At 38.1% G+C, this 20,158-nt stretch overlaps 1 protein-coding gene across 1 annotated transcript in view; it reads right to left on the bottom strand.

Moving 5' to 3' along the window:
• Window positions 1–17,982, bottom strand: part of lamc3 (laminin, gamma 3) — a 141,336-nt gene extending 123,354 nt beyond the window's left edge. Inside the window, exons 1-2 of the mRNA XM_017407944.3 lie at window positions 17,444–17,982; window positions 5,667–5,971 (exon numbers count right to left, since the gene is read on the bottom strand). Coding sequence (XP_017263433.1) covers window positions 5,667–5,971; window positions 17,444–17,831 — 693 coding nt within the window. The 5' untranslated portion in view covers window positions 17,832–17,982. The remainder of the gene's footprint in view (window positions 1–5,666; window positions 5,972–17,443) is intronic.
• Between the last annotated feature and the right edge of the window lie 2,176 nt (window positions 17,983–20,158).

Below are 20,158 nucleotides of genomic sequence, written 5' to 3'. Positions count from 1 at the left end.
GTAAAGCGAATCAAAATTGAAAGAAGTGGAAAAGCTGCTGCCAGTGGTTCATTAGTTACCGCCACTGTGGTAGCCACACATCTGAGTCTCTCACTCCCTGACAGCACTCCTACTAAAACAGGCAGAGTTGCAGAGTAGACAGTAAATCTCTACCAAATAGGCACTGTGCAGAAAACTATAAGTTGCACTGAAAGAATTCCTGAGCTGTAGGTGCCAGGAATGTCTTATGTAAGAATGTTTTATGTAGGAGATGTGACAGGTTAAAAAGACTCTTCACTTCCAGTTTTAAAGAGAAAATTCTGAGCTCAGATAAAATGAAAGTCAATGAGTCTTTGGTTGTGTATGAGGGAGTTGAGAAAAAAAAAGAATCATAGTTTCTTCATAAGTGAGAGAGACTCTGGGTAAAAGAGGTCAAAAATCCCTTCGTTTTGACGAGACAAGATGTGTAAAGTTTGTGGAAATAAGAGTTTGTTTGCACAAATTGTAGTTAGTTTAGTCAGCTCAAGTTTGATGTGTGTAACATCATCACACTCTAGGTTCTGTGGTACAGTCTCCAAAGATCATAAACTGTAAACTGTGTAAAACCCATAAAAGTCAGTATCAAAGTGCCAGCTGAGTCACATAAAGTCCAACTTTCTGTGCCTCGTTTAAACTTTGAAGGATGTTTTTGCTATGAAACATCTCTGAGATATAGAGCTCCAAAGAAGGCTGGAGTTTTCTCAGTTATTTTGCCAAAAAATCCCATTGTTGTTTATGGGAACTTTTTAAATTGCAAATTTGTCTATGCCATATGCACTACTAGCAAAAGACATAGCACACTATTCCCAATTGAGCTGCACCTTTTGTTGTTTTTATTTTCTTTTGCCTGGGTTTTTCCACAGCTGCAGGAGAAGATGCAAATCAAAAAATGTGAGGAAAAGGAAGAATAGCAGGAGAATAGTAATAAGGGTACTTCAGTGCTTATGCATTGGCACCCTTAATTATTTTGGCCAGAGTGTTGCTTAAACATTGCAAACATTTAAACATTTTCACACACGAGTTTATCAAAAAATTAGCTAGGAAGGACGTTATTTAGCATTGCTGAAGCGGTGACACCTGAATAATAAAGACAGTTGGCAGGCTATGCACTACATAAAATCCTTCTCTTCTTAGGTTTTCCTCCTTCAGTGAGGTTATGGTTATGCAAGGTTCCACTCCATATCCTCCATACATCCCCACTTACTCTTCTTATTTAATGATGTGGAGGAGGACAGCTTTCTTCACAGAGGTGCGAGTACAGTCAAACATATTTTCACACCAAGCTTTAGGAGAAAGGTCACATGAAAGGAAACGCCATTATTATCAATGCCGTAACGGGGACTTTGCACATTCAAGAGGTCACGAGTGACGGCTAATCAATGCAACCTGAATGCTCCTTCTGAAACGAAGCTAAATCACTGTTATGATGCGTGCTCTCCTTGTGTTTTTGTTGCTATTGTGACTATGAGGAATAAAAATAGCAGCACACAGGTAGGAGCTGAAAAGAAGCAAAATGGGCAGTGGGAGGCTGATGTCGTCCACATCCTCTGAATCAGATTTAGACAGAGGTAGAGGAACTTAAAAAGGTTGTTTTTTTTTCTGCTGTATCGCTCACACTAAGTTTATTTAATCTTGTTGCCTCTGTCGTCACCGAGCAGCTGTTGTGGTGCTGTTTTGGTTTCCTCTTGCTTGAGTGACAGCGCCACAGAAAAGTGAAGTTCTTTCTGATTAGCACACAATTATAAAAATGATGCATTCACGTCTTGCCAATTTTTTTTTAAATGTTCCATTTATTTGCAACAGCCTTTAAAAAAAACAAAAAACAAAAAGCAAATACAAAAAACAAATCACATCTGCTAAATCACAAAAAATAAATGAAAAATCAAAACAAACTCAAAGCTTGTTTTTCAATACAATGTGCTCTTTTAGTGCCAAATCACGATTTACTGATTTTAAGGTCCATATTTAAAAGCACATGAGCGTTCCGTTCCTGATTAAACTCTGAACACTGGAGAAAACTACTACTAATCCTCTTGTCCTCCCATTTATCTCCAGGCAACTGGCTAACTTTATGAGCCAGCAGGCGTTTTATCCTGTCTTTGCGATGCAATCGAATAACTAAACGGGAGCTGAGGGATCAAATACCGCAACCGTTTTGATGATCAGGCAGTCATGAATTGGCAGCAAAATGTATTTACGACACCTAAAAAAGCCAATAGATCATTAGAAAATTTGTCAGAGGTATGTGGTTACACACAGCAGACAGCAATCAGAGCAATCCCAGTTTGGAGAACCTGGAAGAAATTCTAATAATGATGGCACCCTAACAGCTACCAAAAGCAAGGTTCATTCAGGAGTAAACTTCCATCTAAAACAACACTTAAGACTTTTAAGTAGTTTGAGCAAACTGTACAATCATTTTTTATTTATTTTTTTAATACTTCATTACTTTTATGATAGGCAGTTGTTTACATCGCCGCTATTTTCTCAACTGAACAAGTATATGCTGCTGAACACATTCTTTTAGGAGCTTTTCTGTCTCCACGTTAAAAGGCACTTCTTTGTGTAGTGTGGAAAACGCAGAACTGATTTTATTTTCATATTTTCTACACTTACTCATTTTTACTGCCTCGTAGCTGTTAGGGAATCAGACCTGCTGAATCCCAAGTTATGTGTTAGATACAGTACATTAGGCTTCCACAGTACACTATGTTACATGCACATACATGAATGAATTCGTTTCTGTTTGAGTCTATTTCAGATTATGCAAATTCCCTTTTGAATGGGCCTTTGTTTGAACGGCACTGACTTTGACTCCACAATTTCTTTCTGACTCTCCAAAGTGATAATGCTCTGACAGCTCGAGGTAATGCATACCTTGCTGTAATTTAGTAGTATTCTTGTGGATTCCTATCCTTTTAAGTATCACTGTAGGTGTTAAAAAGTGTATTTCAGCTGAATTTCAATAATAAAGTAAACTCCTGGAACTCTTGGCCATATGTAAGGTTCCAAGTAAAAGCTATGTATGTTCATAGGGACAAACTCCACAGCTTATAAAAAACATAGACATAAAACTTGATCAGGTATCTGAAGGTAACGTAAAGGTTGTGTTTTCGATTTGTTGCTTTGTATCGTAAAACAAACATTTCATAGTTTAGTAAGAGCCTTAGTAAAAATGAGCCAAAAGGACCTGCTAGGTGCTAGGTGGCTCTAAAGTTGTGTTAGTAACTAGCTGTTAATAACTCATTGTAACTCGACTTGATCAAGACAGATGGTATCATTAACTTCTAACCGTCTAAAAATGGCTGGGAAGCTAAAAGGTGAACAGGCCCTAATCGAATGTAAAATATCCACTGTGCTGAAAAAAACCTTAAACAGTGTATTAAGGGTAAAAAGAAACATTTTTAAATAATTGCAGTAGACAGTGGAATAGCAACATTCATACATATCAGTAGTCTATTGTTGTTTGATGTATTGTTGAAAAATGATATTCCAAAAAAAAAGCACTTGGCAATATGATTATAAATATTTACAGTATATCAGCAGCTGTCTGAATTTTAGAACGATCATCCAGTTGTTTTGAAAAGCAGCTGTATGAGGTTCATTTATGTACATACTCATTGTATTACCCAAATTAGACAGCACTAGGCACGGAACAAACAGATTTCGGACAGAAACAAACTGATTCAGGTGAACAACACATATCGACATAGCATCAAATGGGACTTTTTAAGGAGGATAAAATGTGTTTGTTGTTGTCCTAAAGTTCAGCAGTGTAGCTATTTGTTACTCCTAACAAGAAGAGTTCAAGTCATGTAGAGGAACTGTTTTTTCCAGAGGGCAATTTTCAATTTTGACTTAGTTGTTAAAATTGCCACATCAGCATAACTGCAACTAAACTATACATCTGGGGTGTCAAACTCCAACATGAAGCTAACATTTGTTGTGTTTCTCTAGATTCTTGAATGCTTTATATGAAAATTTTTACAGGCGGATAAGTCAGAAGTCCCTTATCTATTCTTCATGTTTGTCAGCACAACCTTTGGTCCTAAGAGCTTAATTTTTAGGCCTATTTAGTCAAACAGTGCTTTCTTTTATAAATTAGTTTTAAAAAGGGCAGTAAGACTTTTTTTTTAAGTTTCCTCAAGGGTCATTATTAAAATCTTGTTTTCAATTATTTCAGGTTGTTTTGTTTTGTTTGGGTATGAGGATGTTGTGTGTCAGATTGAGATGGCTCATGGGTCTAATTTTGCCCACGTGTTGTTCAAGTGCTGCCAACTGCAAGTAAGACACTATCTGATAAAAACTTCAAGAAATTCATTCAAAAAACATGAGCTGTTCAGCAAATGTATTGTGTGTAGCCATATTTTCTTTTATTTTAAAAGTTGTGCATGTTTATGTCATCTGTGAGCAAGAACTACATAATTGTAGCCGCATAAAAAAGAGATGAACAAGGGAATAGAGTACAAAAAAAAGTTCCCTTGTTATAAAAGAAGTCTCTGACATGACTGAATGACAGGAGCGTACAAGGAGAATAGCCTGAATTAACGAGGCCGGTCTATTTGAATGAACCTGACAAACATACTCTGCATACATATAAGGTGTGCACTAATTTGCGTTTCAGTTCAGCTCAGCCTGTGACTCAACTCAAAAACTCCAGAAACTCCGGTTATTTCTTTCAGCACCCTCCAGGTTCTCTCCTTTTTCCTTCCACTGCTGCCAGTTCACCTTTAAAGCTGATTTCTGAAGCCCCAGGTTTCACATCACTTTTTAGCTCAAATGGGACTTTTTTTTTTTTTTCCAACTCACACAGATGTTGCAGAAACATCAAAAACTGTCACAGTGGAATATGTCATAGGTTTCTGCATGTCATAGGCTGGGCATGCTGGGGTTTTTTTCCTCCATTTTATTTGTAGTTGCAAAATTAATATATCTCTTTTTTTTTCTAATATTTTATATTATGGAGCAGACCTGCAGAATCTCCAACCTAATTAAATTTTTTGAATGCTAGTTTTTTTTATTAGTAAAGCAAATCTAAGACCTTTTGATAGTGTTGTGTGTAATTATTTCCCTTTGCAGTGAACCCAGGCAAATATATTTTCACACATCAAAAAGATCAAGTTAATAATAATGAGAGAAGCTTTTTAGAGTTTTTGATAGTGCTTTAAATGCACAGACACATGCATGCACACTCACAACCCTGTCAAGGAAAAGGAGTGGTTGCATTAAGTGCTTTATTTAGTTAGTTTTAGCCACGCTTTACTGTGCCCACCTCTCTCTGACTAACCCTCAAGTGGTGGCCATTAATTCAGCACAGCTCTCTCAAGGCTTCATCAATGTTAATCAGAGCTAAACATATCATTAAATTTCCTTCATCTGCTCTGGAACAGGCTCATAAAATATATATATATGCATGGCTAGAAGATGTTTGTTTATGTAAAAGTGCAGAGGGGTTCTAATGATAAAATCAGGGCTTGAAGTGGTGCCATGCAGTCATAATCTTTACGGAAATTTGAAATTTGTGTATGAGTGAACACGATCTGTAAGTTCCCCCCTTGTTACTTGTGAGCTCAGAAAACTCAGGCGGGGGGAAAAACAAAAATGATTGCAGAATATAACCCAAAACCAAAAAAAAAAGGCCCGCTCACCTGCAGCGCCAGACTTTGGTCAAAGTTGTACGCACTGGGCCGACCTTCCAGGGTAGAGAAAGCCACGTTTCCTCCGGTAAGGGGTGAGATATCGCTGAACTCATCTGTACAAAGAGCGGTCCTTTCATCGACCCCTGGGCGGATATAGCCTTTAGCATCCTTGCCATAAGTCTTCCTGCAAGAGCCGCTGTAGTATTGGTAAGGTAACCAAGGCCCGTCCTCTTCTGTGCGTCGGTAAATGGCAAAGCTCTCCGGACGACTGGTGTAAAACTTCAGTCGAACGTAGGTTATCTCAAAGGCTTTTCCTATGGAAGAAAACATAGCTTTGATTGGAATTGCTCAGTTTGTAGAGTTATTGTTCTTATACAGTTCATTCTCTTATGTAGCACATTGTGAAGTGGTAGTTCAAGGCCCGGGAGCGAACACAAAAACAGATGTAATTTCGTTAGAGGGATGGTTGATGGACCTAATTTCCTGTGCCTGTGCCATGTATACAGGATTAATGAATGTCATTTCAGCAGGGATATAGGACAAACTTTGAGTACTGTCTTAGTATCAACACAATGGGTGGGGGGGGCAAACGCAAAACCAAGAAGGAAATAACAGGAACACAGAAAGGGGCCAGAGGTTGCAAAAATCACAGGAAGAAAAAGTGCCATACCATTATCGAATCAGCACTACTGGCTAACGCAACATTTGGAGAGTGACAGAAAAGCAGGTAGCTTAGTCAACAGAACCGGGACTGATCAAACAAAGCATGTCACAAGGGCCCACGCCACAGATTCAAACACAGTCGATAGAGGAACACATCTGAAGCAATGGATCTCAAAGATGTGACGACTGCACCACACGGGAGGAGAGTACCCAAACACCCTGCTCAGACTCGCCATTCATGAAAAGTCTGTAGCAGCATTTTCATGAGCCAACTTCCAAGTTTATACACATGAAACCCTTTTGAAATTTTGCTGGAAGCACTACTTCTCAAGTATTTTATGTGACTAATTGTGTTTTGTGAAACTGATGGTGGGTCAAACGTTTATAAAATAGAGTTCACGTAAAGAGCTATGGAATTTTCGAGATTTGAGCCGTCTTAGGATGACAGCGATCCTCTCTGATCAGTAGCAGAGTTAACAAAACCTTTAAAGAGCAGAGTTAAACATTTCAGATTGTTCTGTTGTGAACCAAACAGCAGCAGGGAACAAATTACTGATTTACATTCCTTTCTAATGGTTCTAATTGTGGTAATATGTGATATTCTTTATTTCCTAGTTTTTTTTTTAGTTTTATGATTGCTTAGGCACAATTTTAAAAACAAAGCCCTTTTTTCCAAAACCCTTAACACATTTAGCACAACCCACACACCCAATTAGAAAAGCACCCCGGATCTTTTGCTAAATTAAACACCTTTTGTCAGAAAAATTTACACTCATTTGTAAAAAAAAACCAACATATTTTGTTGTTGTATCAAACACAATTTGTTCATGTAATCTATTTTTTTTCCTAACCATTTACACGCTGATCTGTTAAACCTAAAATTCTTTTTTAGCTTTTTCACTTTCCTCATGACTAATATAATAAAAGTATACAGAGAAAAAAACCAAAACAAATTCCCAAAACAGCACTACACAAGACCAGTGCTGCAGACTGATGAAAATAATTACACATACGTGTTTGAACCACCTGGTGTTTAACCAGCTGGTTCGTAGGTGTAGTCATTTGAAAAGGCAGTGCTTTTGAAATGGCAAAGAAAATTACATGACAATGTCTTTTTGTGTCTAAAGCAGATAAATGTGCTTCGCATCATGTGTGGGGCTGATATTGTGCTTATAGTTGTGCAGACCTGGGCTGATGTTTTGCTACTTGAGTGTAAAGTTTTGCTCACTGTGGAAGAACTTTTATTTTAGTTTGTAAGTGGTGGTAAAGGTGGCATCACATTGCTTTTGGCGACTAGTTGGCAACCAGCGTGCCTTGAAGCTGTGTTTTGAACAGCAAGTTCAATCATTTACACAATCATTTGCAAACCGCTTTCTTGTCCGTGCACATTATTTTGTTGCCCACATTGTACCTACCTCGACTTGTTTTGTATCTACTTTGGAGTACACTTGAATTGAAGATAGGCAAATTTAAAGCAGTTTAAAAAAAAAAAACATTTATTTACCAATGATTTGTGTTATACTCCTCGGGTGTGCAAACACGTATGGGCTTAATTGAACCCAATCAAGTGTAAAAAAGGCAGTGAGTTCATCTTGTTTCCAACAAAAATGAAAGGTGTCAGATGAAAGGGAAAGACTAACTAAGAGAGAAGGGGAGCTTACAAAGAAGAGGGAAAAGGAAGCTGTAGAGGGAGACTTGAAGTAGGGAAAGAAGAAGAAGCAAAGAACTAACATTATCAAATGAAATCTATGCTAGGTGCAGCTAAACAAAGAGATGATAAACACACTAGAAATTTTTCTTCCAATCACTGCAAGTGTGTTTGGTATAGTATTTTGTTTACAGTAGGCTGAGATGGTCCAGCTCCAAATCCAAGTAAAGTCTTATCTGAACCCAGATTGGTTGGTAAATTTCAGCGAAATTAACCGTTTGTGTAAATATTTATACAGTTTATCCAGCATAAATACTGTATCTGCATGTATATTTTTTATTTGTACACATTTTCTCATATATATACAACAAGTTTGTTTTAAGCAGCGCAGCTTTTCTACAATTTATGGTAGCTCATATTAGGCAGCGCAGCATTTATTGCATTTCCGGTCATTCCCACGACTTGTCCGTGGTTTCCCTCTGCTGCTCTCTGCAGAGAGAAGCTGCTGGCTCATGGACAGGCACCGGCCTAAAAATGTGTGGTGAGTGAAGAAAACAAGCATGGCTGCCTCCAAAAGAGAATCTAAATATATATTGCAGACCTTTGCTCGAGAAAAATGTCTTTAGATGGACCTCATTGAGTTTTATTTGAAGTGTTTTAGGTTTAGCACTTCATTGTGCAAATGGTGAAAAAAAAAAGTTTAATTATACGACCAATGTGTGTTTGATGTGATGGCATTTTCTTTTTTTTTTTTAATAAATCAGCAAATATCTGTTACAAAAGTGTTTCATTTGGCAGACGTGATACTGTTGCAGGTTATTGTCAAAGCTCTTTTCAAGATGAAAGTTTAATAAAAAGAGGAACATTGTTTAACAAAGGCCACCCAATACATAAACATCTGGAGATCTAATAAGATAAACTATAAATGGTTTATCTGGCTGTGATATGCTGTGAGTTATCCATGTTGTAGAAACAGCAGTGGGTTTTTTTCTTGTCGTGGTCAATTTACTACACAAATTCTGCCAACAAGAGTTGAACTTAGTAACTGTGTGACTGTGACCTGCATGTATGTGGGAGTGGGGCGATGGTTGTGAGGGTAAAGACAAAATGTGAGAGGCGTTTGCCACCAATGTCATAAAGGGTCAATAACTGGAGGTCTGCAACCTGTGGCTCTCTGTGGTTTTGACCAAAAATCACAAAGGAAATGAATATTTATATTTAGAATCGCAATAGGAAAAGTTAATTGTAGCTGTTCCCTTGTCCAGTTTTTGGCAATATGTGAATGCAATTTCTGTCACGGAGTGTTACTATTAACACAGGAAGCAAACATCAACCACTGATAGTTTCTAAGCCATTTTACCACTTCATTATTTTAACTTGCAGCCCACACATTGTGGCGTTTCTCAAAAATCCATTAGAAAATTCAACATTTTTTATATATTTACAGCACACTGCTGAGAGTAAAAAAAACAACTAAAAAGTGCTGTTTTGCCAATGTATTACTCTAGTACAAGTTATTGGAATCAAGCATACTGCAAAAGTGACAAGTCAATCTGAGAACAAGGAGAATTTCAAAGCAAAATCTCATCTTTTATAAAAACTTTAGTTTAAGTCAATGAAAGTATCCTGGTAAGGACTGAAATAGTGGGCATATAGATGTATGCTCTTAAGGATATGTAAAGTAATTTTGGTTCAACTCCATAATTTGTTATAGTTTGAGACTAACAGGTACATATCAATACAACAGGAGGATAAATTGGGAATATTTATTTTCTTAATTGAACTTTTCTTTTACCGCCTCCAATTCACTAGGCTTAAAATATTAGGGTAATATTGTTTTCCTGTTCTTGGTATAGTAAGGTCAAATCTATTAGCCTTTGTTGTTACTCTTCGAAGAAAGCTGACTGTAAGAAAACTGACTTCTACACCTAAAGGAGAAAAAAAATCAAGTATTTTTCCTTGAATAAGCAGTGCCATTTGCTCCTATTGTTTACTTGTAGATAGCTCAAATCACAATTCAACTCATGTCTAAATTACAGAGTAAAAAAGTTGTTAAGTGTTGGTAAATAAGGAGAAGAAATTAAGTGGGAACACTGAAGTCATATTGAAACCAAGAAGAGGGGTAACATGTTGAAACTCTCTTAACAGACTTGTTTGGTGCACTCCTGGGTGTTTTCATCTCCATCATTACACCCTGGAGCTCAGCTGCTTTAGGCATTCATAGAGTGGTGCCATCCACTGGTACAGCCCATAATGGCATCTGTTGCTCGAGTCTGCCAAGTCAGAACTTGGCATCCTTGTGTCTCGTCTCTCCAGAAATCTTTAATGGTATCTTTGGTCTTGGAGCCCTCAGATCATTTAGCTTTCATTTACTCCCTGCATGAGGTGAGCTCAGCCCTGCTGAGGCGAAAAGTATGAAAGGAGCAGAAGATGAAAAATGTCCTGGATATCCTCTGTGATGACACACAGACTAATTGCATAAGATATTTGTGTTCCTACGGTCAATGTTTAATTAATCCGAATTCATGATCATGACCTATTATTTTTAGTCGATGAGTGCACAGTAAAGAGAGATGTAATTATAGGTTACTTAGAAATAAAGTAAACCCAGTTAAATAAAAATGTTAAAATAAGTGTCCAGTCATACAGTGGTTTGCACTAGTAATCACTACCTCGGACTCTTGCTGTTTTGTTGCCTTTCAGCCTGGAATTTAAATGGATTTTCTATTAAATTATCAGAAATGAGCCAAGATTTTAAAATAAATGGAAAAAAAAGTGAAAAAGAAATTCTAAAAAATATAAAACTGACAAGGAGTGTGGGCATGTGTATTCACCCCATTTGCTTTGTAGCCCTAACTATTACCTTCGCAAGACCCATTGTGAGTTACATAAGATCCACCTGTGGGTAATCTGTGTCAAATGATCCTACTGTAGATACATCTTTTTTGATAGCCCTCAGGATCAACACCAGTTGAACACCCAAAACTAGTAAAGGCTACCACCAAGCAGGTGACATCATGAAGACCAAGAAACTCTCCACACAAGTCAAAGACATAGCTGTGGGGAAGTAGAGATCAAAGCTGGGTTATGAAAAAAATATACCACACTCTGACAAACAGAGCATTATTAAATCTATTATTAAGAAATGGAAAGATGATGCCCATCCAACCTGGCAAGAGAGGGTTGTCCACCAAAACTCATAGATTGGGCAAGGAGGGCATTAATCAGAGAAGCAATCAACAGGCTAAAGATAACCCTACTGGAGCTGAGCAGCTCCTCTGCAGAAACGGGAGGATCTGTTCATAGGACTACTATAAGCTGCACAGAGCTGGGCTTCATGTAAGAGGCAAGAAAAAAAAAAAGAACACTGCTTAAAAACAAAAAAATTAAGAAATTTGAATCCTGTAAAACGTGGAACAAGGTGCTGTGGTCACATGAGACTAAAACTCTACTTTTGTTGGTCATCAAGGACAATGTCATGCCTGGTGCAAACCTAACACCATCCTCACAGTGAAGCATGGTGGTGGCAGAATCGTGCTGTGGGGACATTTTTTATCGATGGGGACCTGGAAACTCCTCAAAGTTGAAGGAAAAATAAAGGGTACAATATATAAAGAAATATAGACGAACCTGTTTGGGTGTTCCAAAGATTTAAAGATTGTTGTACACAAGTGGTGCCAATCCAACTTGAAGGAGCTGAAGCAGTTTTGCCATAAACAAATGGGCAAAAATCACAGTGACTAGATGCGTCAGAATTGTGGAAGTGTACCTCTAAAAACTTGCTGCTGCAACTGGTAGGTCTATGAAGAATTCTCTTTAAGACTGAACAGTTATGCATGCTCAAGATTTTTTTTGTCTTCCTTTTTTAAATTTCACAATAAAACATTTAAGCTCCTCAAAGTGGTAGTAAATGTATGTAATTTCAAAAAAATCCAAATGGTTAAAATCATTAAATTCCATGTTGTAAAGCAGCAAGACAAAACAAATGCCAAGGGGTTTGGAACGCTTTGCAACCCACTGATTTACGTTTACGCAAACATCAGTCTTTGTGCATCAATAGAAGGGCTTTTAGTACTGATGGTTACATATTAAATTCCAATAAAACAACCAGTTACTTAAGTCTAGTCAGCTCATATGTTGTGGCATCCCAGATAAAATTTGTAACATTTGCATGGATATACTAAAAAAATCTATTCTGACACTGATGCTATAAGAATAAGCACTAGTCGCAGAAATAGCCCCCTGTTTGACCCGTTCTGAGTCACTCATGTCATCCTAACACAGCTGCTCTTGTCTACCCAGATGGAGACTAAACTTCCCACAAGTACTGTACACAACTCACAATCTGTTTACTGCTCATGCTAAAAGTTTGGTGATTACCGAATGAACGGGCGAGTGGATTTATCTTCGAATCGTGCTAAATCTCCAAGTTTAAAAAACCAAATCTCGCTCACTTACAGAGGATTATGTCTCAAGTCTGAGGCAATAATCTGGCAGGGAAAGCGCCGCACCAACTGTGGCAGACTTTTATCATTACTTTACATCAGAGGCAGGATGTTGCTTTTCTTTGACAGCGCTGAATGAGAACCAGCTGCAGGCATCGATGTGTGCTGATAGAATGTGTGTTTGTCTGCGTGTCTCTTTCTCACCGAGTCTTTCTGGGAAAAACCTGACCCCAATTCAATACCAGCAAAGCAGCATTTTCTTTTCTTCTCTCTCTTCCTTTTTTTTGGCTCTACCCCTCTTCCTTATTATGTTTTGTTTACTCCCCTTGAAGTAGCCCGACTTGCCCCCCCGCACCCCTTCTTTTTTTTTTTTCCCCCCAGTCTTCCACAAACCCACACTGACTCGTCCGCAACATGTGTCCCTGCATCCTACTGCTGTGTTTATCATACCAGCATTTGCCTGCATTCCCCACACAGAGAGCTTGTTTTGTTTGGAGAGGCAAAAGAAAACAGTAATGTCGACGGCACCCCCCACCAGCAGCCCAGATGGTCGACAGAGCTTGCATATGCACTGAAACGACGGCACACATAAAGACTTTAAAGATATTCCGTTGCATTGCATGACGAGTTATGGAAACGACATTACCATTCATTTAAGAATACGGAGTTCAGACACAAACATCAGAGGCGCTGACTCTAGAAAAACACGTGTTTGGTAGGAGCAGAGGCTAATTTAGTCTATAGGCACCAGACATGTGGGTGTTAGGATTGTTTGAAGAATAACAAACCCTTCAGACAAGGCAGAATAGACTTTTCTATCAGCAGCAATGCAAGCTTTCTCTTTAGGAAAAGATCTAGTAGGAGAATATAAACAACAAAGCCTCAAAACAAGCCAGAGATCTGCTTGCCATTGGAAATCGATAGTCTTCATTTGGTGCAGGCACTTCCTGCTCCAAGACCACGTGACGCAACCTATGGTCAGAGCTCTGACATTTTCAACGTCTGTAATCATTTTGCTGCTGCGTCTTGTTGCTTTGAAGCGCAGCTGTTTGGCAGGAAGCAACAATTCTCCCTCTTTACCTTCGCTAAAATACACACAGAGCCATGCACAGAAAAACACCATTATGGACATTCCAAGACTCGGTTCAATATTGTTCAATATTTTCAAAATAATAAAGGTTTAAATTGGTCATACTGGCAAACCCATGGCAAATTTTCAGCTACAAAACTTTGCTGTGGAGTTTATTATTTATGTTTGACATATTCAATCATTTTTTATTGAGGCTTTGCAGCAGAAAAAAGGCAATGGTCCTGAAACATTTTTTTATTTACTATTTTTTGCTTCCTGTTTATTTTTGAAATGTTTTGCCAAGCTCACCTTTGTTAAAAGACAGTTTAGATTTTTGAAAGTGGGGTTGGTTTTAAAAGGCTATGAACAATAATGTCTTTCCTGTTATAACCAGCTTTTTGGACAACCTCAGTTTGGGGAAATTGAGTTTAACTTTGACCAGATTGCCGAAGAAGAAAGTGGATTATTGCCATTTTAAAAACAACTACAATCTCAAAAATTTTATAGCAGTTTACGTGAACTCTAGATTTGTGACAACCAATCTGTTAGTCCTCAGAGTATGTGTTGGGAATGACTCTCAGCTCAGTTTTACTTCAGTACCTGTGAAACTGACTGAAGTGTAACCATATTTGTGTTTGCTAAGACCATCTATATGTAGCAGCCATCTTGAATTAGGTTGACTCTAAAAGTTAATTCAGCAAATGATAAATATGTCAATTTTGTGTTGATTTTTAAGCTGTTCCTTAGTGCTGTAACAATAAAAGATGCACACACTTGTACGAACAAACACACGTGTTCTTGACTTGATCCTATTTAGTTTTTATCTTGTTTTTTTAACTGCACGTTTTTTTCTCAAGTGCCAACATGTTGCTATGTATTGTACTCTGAAGTAATTATATTTTGCTGCAGGGTGTACTTTGAAGTGTGAGCTCAGTATGCAACCTGAGTGTGACTCAGTCTTTATTTTGCCTCAAGATAAAACCCTCTGTATTCGACCAATTTTCACCTCTATAGGAAAGTTTAAGGGAGTTGGCAAATATTCAAATTGTTTTCCCAGTTTTCTAATAGGAACAAGCTGTGTTAGTGATTTGCCATCAGTGGGCTTTTGACACATATTATCACAAGTTTTATTTTTAAAGTAAAAAAACAAAAAAAGAATAAAGATGGCTTTTTTTGAGAAATCTAAAAGTGCTAATTATCTCGGAGTTGATTTCTATAACTATGAGATTCTCAGTTAGTGAGTACATTTCAATACAAATGGAAACCATGTTAATACTCGGGGCTATTTTCAATTTTAGCACCGTTGTTGGCTGTGCAGATTAATTTGACGGGGCTCTGCTGTTTTGGTAGCAACCTGTCATGGCAGAAATGTCACTGCTGACTTTTATTGACTCCTCAGCCAAGGAGAGGCCAAGGTGGAGATATGCTTTCAGTGTTTGTTTGTCTGTGAGTCTGCTTGTTTGTTTGCCTGTCCGTCAGTGAGATTAGGCAAATACTGCCAAGCTGAACCTCATGAGCCGCAGAGGATTGGTAGATCATTCTCGAAGAAGGAACCATTTAAATTTAGGTTCAAATCTGAACAAAGATCTTTAAAATTACAATACAGGCATGGGCTTGTGGTCCTCAAAAGCTCTTTGTGTTTGGGACTATATTAGTTATTTGTAAAGAAACCTGGAGGAAGGACAAATTAAAGAGCCTCCTTGTATTTACCACTATAATAAAAGAGGAGAGTAGGTAAAATGCACTAGATACACTTCTAAAAAAGCAGTCAGTAAAAGTTGCAGAGGTGGACTGGGAGTAATATTTCTCAGTGATGCCCCAATTTCCTTTGTGTATGCCCTCGTTAATAGGAGACTTCCGTTACAGACACAAACACAGCTCCATGTTTAAATGGAAGACGAAAAGGTTATTGTGTAAGAAGTGCGGTCTGCTTCTTATTTAAGGATGGTAATTGGATAATGATGTTCATATTTCAAACTGCTCTCAAAAACTTTTGAAATAACCTACAGTGCAATTACGTCTATAGTACAAGTGCAGAAAGTAAGTCACAAAGGATAGAAGTTCATAAAAAACGGAGTCTTTAGTGTTAGAAATAATGCAGCAGTAAAAACAGTGTAAGGCTGCACATGTGCTCATTAAATGAATATATGTAACATATGTAAACTTACAGCTTTTTCATTTTACCATTGCCTTCTTAATGCCAAATACTGTTCTTAATTCAACACAGTTGGTCACAACTTTTTTTTCCATCCAAATCAAAGTCCCAGATGTTTGGGGCTGCCAACGGCTACTTTTTCAGAAGCTAATTCAGCCCAAATGTTCTACGCAACAAACACCAGCTCAGATCACACCCTTTTACTGGCTTGCCCATAAAGCAAACACTGGCAGAATCTTGCTCATTGCCAAATTGTCCTTTAATGTGATCTCAACAGCACCAATACTGAAAATAAAATACACATGCCACTGTTTTTTTTTTAATATATACTGTCAAAACGGTTAGCCTGTTGAACAAGTGCATCTAAGTTTGTGCAGCAGCTAGCCGTGAAGCTAATGCTAGCTTGCACACAAACAGTAACAAGTGTCAATTCAATATTAGCTATTGGCACTTTTGTTTTTGTCCTTCTCTGTAACATTGCTACAACTAACAATGGGTTTTATTTGTGTTAGCATCTCCATTTGTGAAGAAATAAAATCATATTTTTTGCTGTTTGGGCTATTTTACAGTATAGTTAGGTTGCTGTGTTCTTCATCCATTACAAATGGGAGCGTTTGCATTCGCGCTTTCTGTGCTAACACAAATACTTTGCTAGTTTAAATGGATCCATTTAACAATTTTGTTAGATTTGTGTTAGAGAACATATTCAATTTAATTTCAAACATTCTGACCACTAAACTTTGCTTCAAGTGCATATCATATGTTGCTTCAAAGGTTCTATAAAACCTTTTTCTTAAGAGGAAGGGGAAATTACCATAATTTTAAGTCCCAGGCTGTGGAAAAATGACTCTGGCTGGCTGGGGGGTTAATGAAACTTCTCTCCCTGAAAAGTGTAACTTGTAAATTCCAAATGCATTTTATGGAAATGGGTGGTTAACTTCAGTTTGCACCCCCTCCTCCTTTTATCATGACCTTTCTTCTGTATGACTCAGGCCTTTTCAGCAGGGCTCGAGTAAAACACAGTATTTACACAGATGCAAGAGAGTCTTTATGAGTTTATGTGAAACGTTGTATAAAATAATGTTATATAAGGTGATAAGATTTGGGGCAAAGTGTGGCACAAAGCCTGCTGGAGTCATTTAAGGCTGTGCGGTGGCATTACTCTTGTTGATTTTTACCTCAAATGTTTTCCTCGCACTAATTATTGACAGTATTGTCCAATTTGACATGTGGACTGAATGAAAAGGGCATCAATCTTTTCCTGTTTCATTGTCTAAAGTGCAACTTTACGACTTTGTCATCCACTCTGAAAACTACAAACACATTACGCATGCCTTTGTGGCAAATTCTCCAAGTCTTAGCCAAGTCTAGGCCAAAGTGTTTTTTATGAAAATGAGTCTAGACTAAATAATGCACATCATGTGTTGTTCAGAACATCTGTTTTGAATTGAAAATTCCCCCCATCCCCCGTGGAAATGCAGCTCACAGAATAATTCATTAAAATCCTTGTCACAAAGAAAAGAAAAAGTGAAAAGTTAATGGCATGTCATATTCAGCTTTTGAGAAAAATTAACATGTAAGATTTAGTCTCAAGACTCCAGGTTTTTTTTTCTGGACACAACAAATACAGTGGAACAATGTAAAAAAGGTCTGAAGAATTTCAAATAAAATTATATATACAATGCAAAGCATTTTTTTTTTACCTGATTTAGCATAATCAGTCTGCCCAAAACCACTAAAGTTGGGGAAAGTCCGATTTAAGAATTCACGTGTCAAACTGAAAACAGATTGTGCTGCTGCTCTTACCAAGGTGGAGGGTGAGATTGACAGAATTGGGGTACTGGATGCCATAGTACATGGACTGACTCTGCCACCACGTGGGCTCCTCATTTCTGTGAAAGTCTGTCAGGAGGCTGGCACTGTGGCTGAGCTCTGGATCTGATGCATTACAGTAGTGACATGAGCGCGTTGAGCCAGTCTGCATGCAGTAGTCTTCAGGCGGGGAGCCACACACGTTTGACACCACCGCAGTGCGATTGAAGGCAATATTCTCAAACTTGGGCATACACCGACTGGGAACTCCCTCCTCATCATAGCAGGAGTCCATCGCGGCCCAAACAAGACAGTAGAGGTGCAGATGAAGACAGAAGAAAATGGATAGGAGAGGAGAACTTACAGCAAAGAACGTATCCATGTCTACAAACGCATTTACTTCTTACAAACTCATCAAGACCTTAACTTGATAGATAATAATCCTACATCAGAAAATGAGCCCAGTCCAAAAGCTTCTTAGTCTAGTCTCTCTGCCTCTGCCCGGTCTTCTACATGTGTTCTCCCTCTGTGGTGTGGAATGAAGTTTGTGCAAGAACCCCTCACTTCAAGAGCAGCCTGAGACAGAGGAGGGACGGGGTGGGGGCTGGAGGATCACGGGCCCCTTAAAACCTCTCCACCTGCTGGTCAACATAAACATCACACCTCCGTGAGTTTCTGTTCACGTTTATTGTCATGTGTGTTGGGGACAATGTCACACAGCACAATAAAATTCACATTTTATGCATCTTCCTGTAACTTGTGTCATGAAATAAAGAATTGGGTAAACTTGTGAATAAAGTAAACAAAATAAACATTAAACAGGACTGGATACTAAAATAAAACTTGTAAATTGGTACTATACCCTACTGAAATAAAAAAACACTAGAATGGTCAGCCACAGCGCAGTCTATGCTAACAAGGTGAAAGTCTGTGCCACCATGTGCCACATCTAGCAAGATGGGTTGGAGACAACAGTCCAATGAGAAGTGCAAAGAGACAAGCAGCAGAGTAAACATGAACATGAACAAAACAGCTGTACAGGGCCTGGTTAACAATGGAAACCAACCAGAAATCCCATTAGTCAATGCAGGAGTGAGACCTTTACACCTCTGAGTTTTGAGATAGCATGGAACAAAGCACCTGCCTTTATATGAACACAAAACCTCAGTTATGGTGGAAAATCCTCTGCAGTTGGCCCCAAAGCAGGACATATTACCAAACGCTGACTATAACAATTTAAAATGGAAGACCAGAGGTCCTAAAACTGTCTGCAACATTTCATCAGGCATGGATCATCTCTATAAAGGAATGATGCTCAGAGGAGTTGTATGACCTAAAGGCACAATTTATTTATGAAAATAGACTTGTTAATGTGCAACATCGCTTTTTCCAGCTAGATCTACTGAAGACCCTGCCATCATGAAACACATATCCCTATAATTCAACCTGACTGTTTGAGATCTTTTTTGTTCGCACCCATCATTTTGTGATAGCTCTCAGCAAAAAAAAAAATAGAAGCTATGACAAAGTCATTAATGTATAAAATACTACATTTTCATATATGTACAACAAAGCATGCTTAGAGTATAAAGCATAAAAACAAGTCTAAGGGTTTTGATGCTAAAAATCAGATAATATCACTTTTAAAACTGACTATATGTTGAATAATCCAAACCAAAGTACAAAGTAATCACAAACATAAGGGTAGTTTTTAAATGCCTCCAGAGAAAGATCAAGAGATTCTGAAGCTGGAAAAGAAATTCTGAGAGACGTGTACAGTCTGATGAACAGTCTTGCAGTAAAGGTGTACCGTAGCAGAGCTACAGGGAATGGGTCTTTCCCAAAGCCTGAGAGGCGGAAATCAGGTAGTTGGCCACTACAGCAGTGACTGCCGCAGCTTAGCTCAATTTGAGCAGCATAAAGAACCTGGTGGAGAGGAAAGTTAAAAGAAAACGTGCAAACCCTGAGATATAATATTGAAGTATTAAAAGTCTACGGGTGACCTACGCTGGGAGATAAGCAGGCTCCTCAAATCTGAAAGTGCAGAAATAGCATGTAAAAGCTCCGGTTTTGAGCCAAATGATATGATTTAGTGTGCGAGTATGACCATCTAAAAATACTTGTTTGCTGCCAAAGCACAAAATGCAAAAACAGTTGTTTTCTTACCAAACTGCCTTGACCATGGATAACTTTCTAACCATCAGTCTTTTATCGCCGGTATTATCGTAATATTGTGGACATAATGATGCTATTTTATAAATAGAACATTTCTAAAGTCATTTTGTTGGATATTAATGCAACAACTACCCCAAATTCAAACATACACCAGCTTTATTCATAAAGCCCAATGGTAATTTTGAACTTATATCTTTATTCATCTAGACCGACCAAATGCCTACATTTTGGTGTACAGCAAGAGTAGAAAAAAATCTAACAAGAAAAAAAGTTGAAGCTGCTGTCAGTGTATCATCAAGGTCACCATGGTAACAACTTACTGTGTTTCTCACTCCCTGATAGCACTCTTAATAAGCCAGGCAGACAGAAATGCAGAGTTGAAAGGATGCCACACCCAGTCACATCGACCCATAAGTGGCTGAAGCATTGGGGCATCACACATTTAAATTTTGTTGTTAAATTGTTTTAATATAATTTTATGTAGAAAATATTGATATGAAAAAATAATAATAATTTCAGTGTTGAAGATAAGAC

Source organism: Kryptolebias marmoratus, linkage group LG14, assembly GCF_001649575.2.
Source record: "Kryptolebias marmoratus isolate JLee-2015 linkage group LG14, ASM164957v2, whole genome shotgun sequence".
In the NCBI taxonomy this organism is placed as follows: Eukaryota; Metazoa; Chordata; class Actinopteri; order Cyprinodontiformes; family Rivulidae; genus Kryptolebias; species Kryptolebias marmoratus.
Note: the sequence above shows the minus strand (reverse complement) of the source record. Positions and strands in the feature narration are given on the sequence as shown.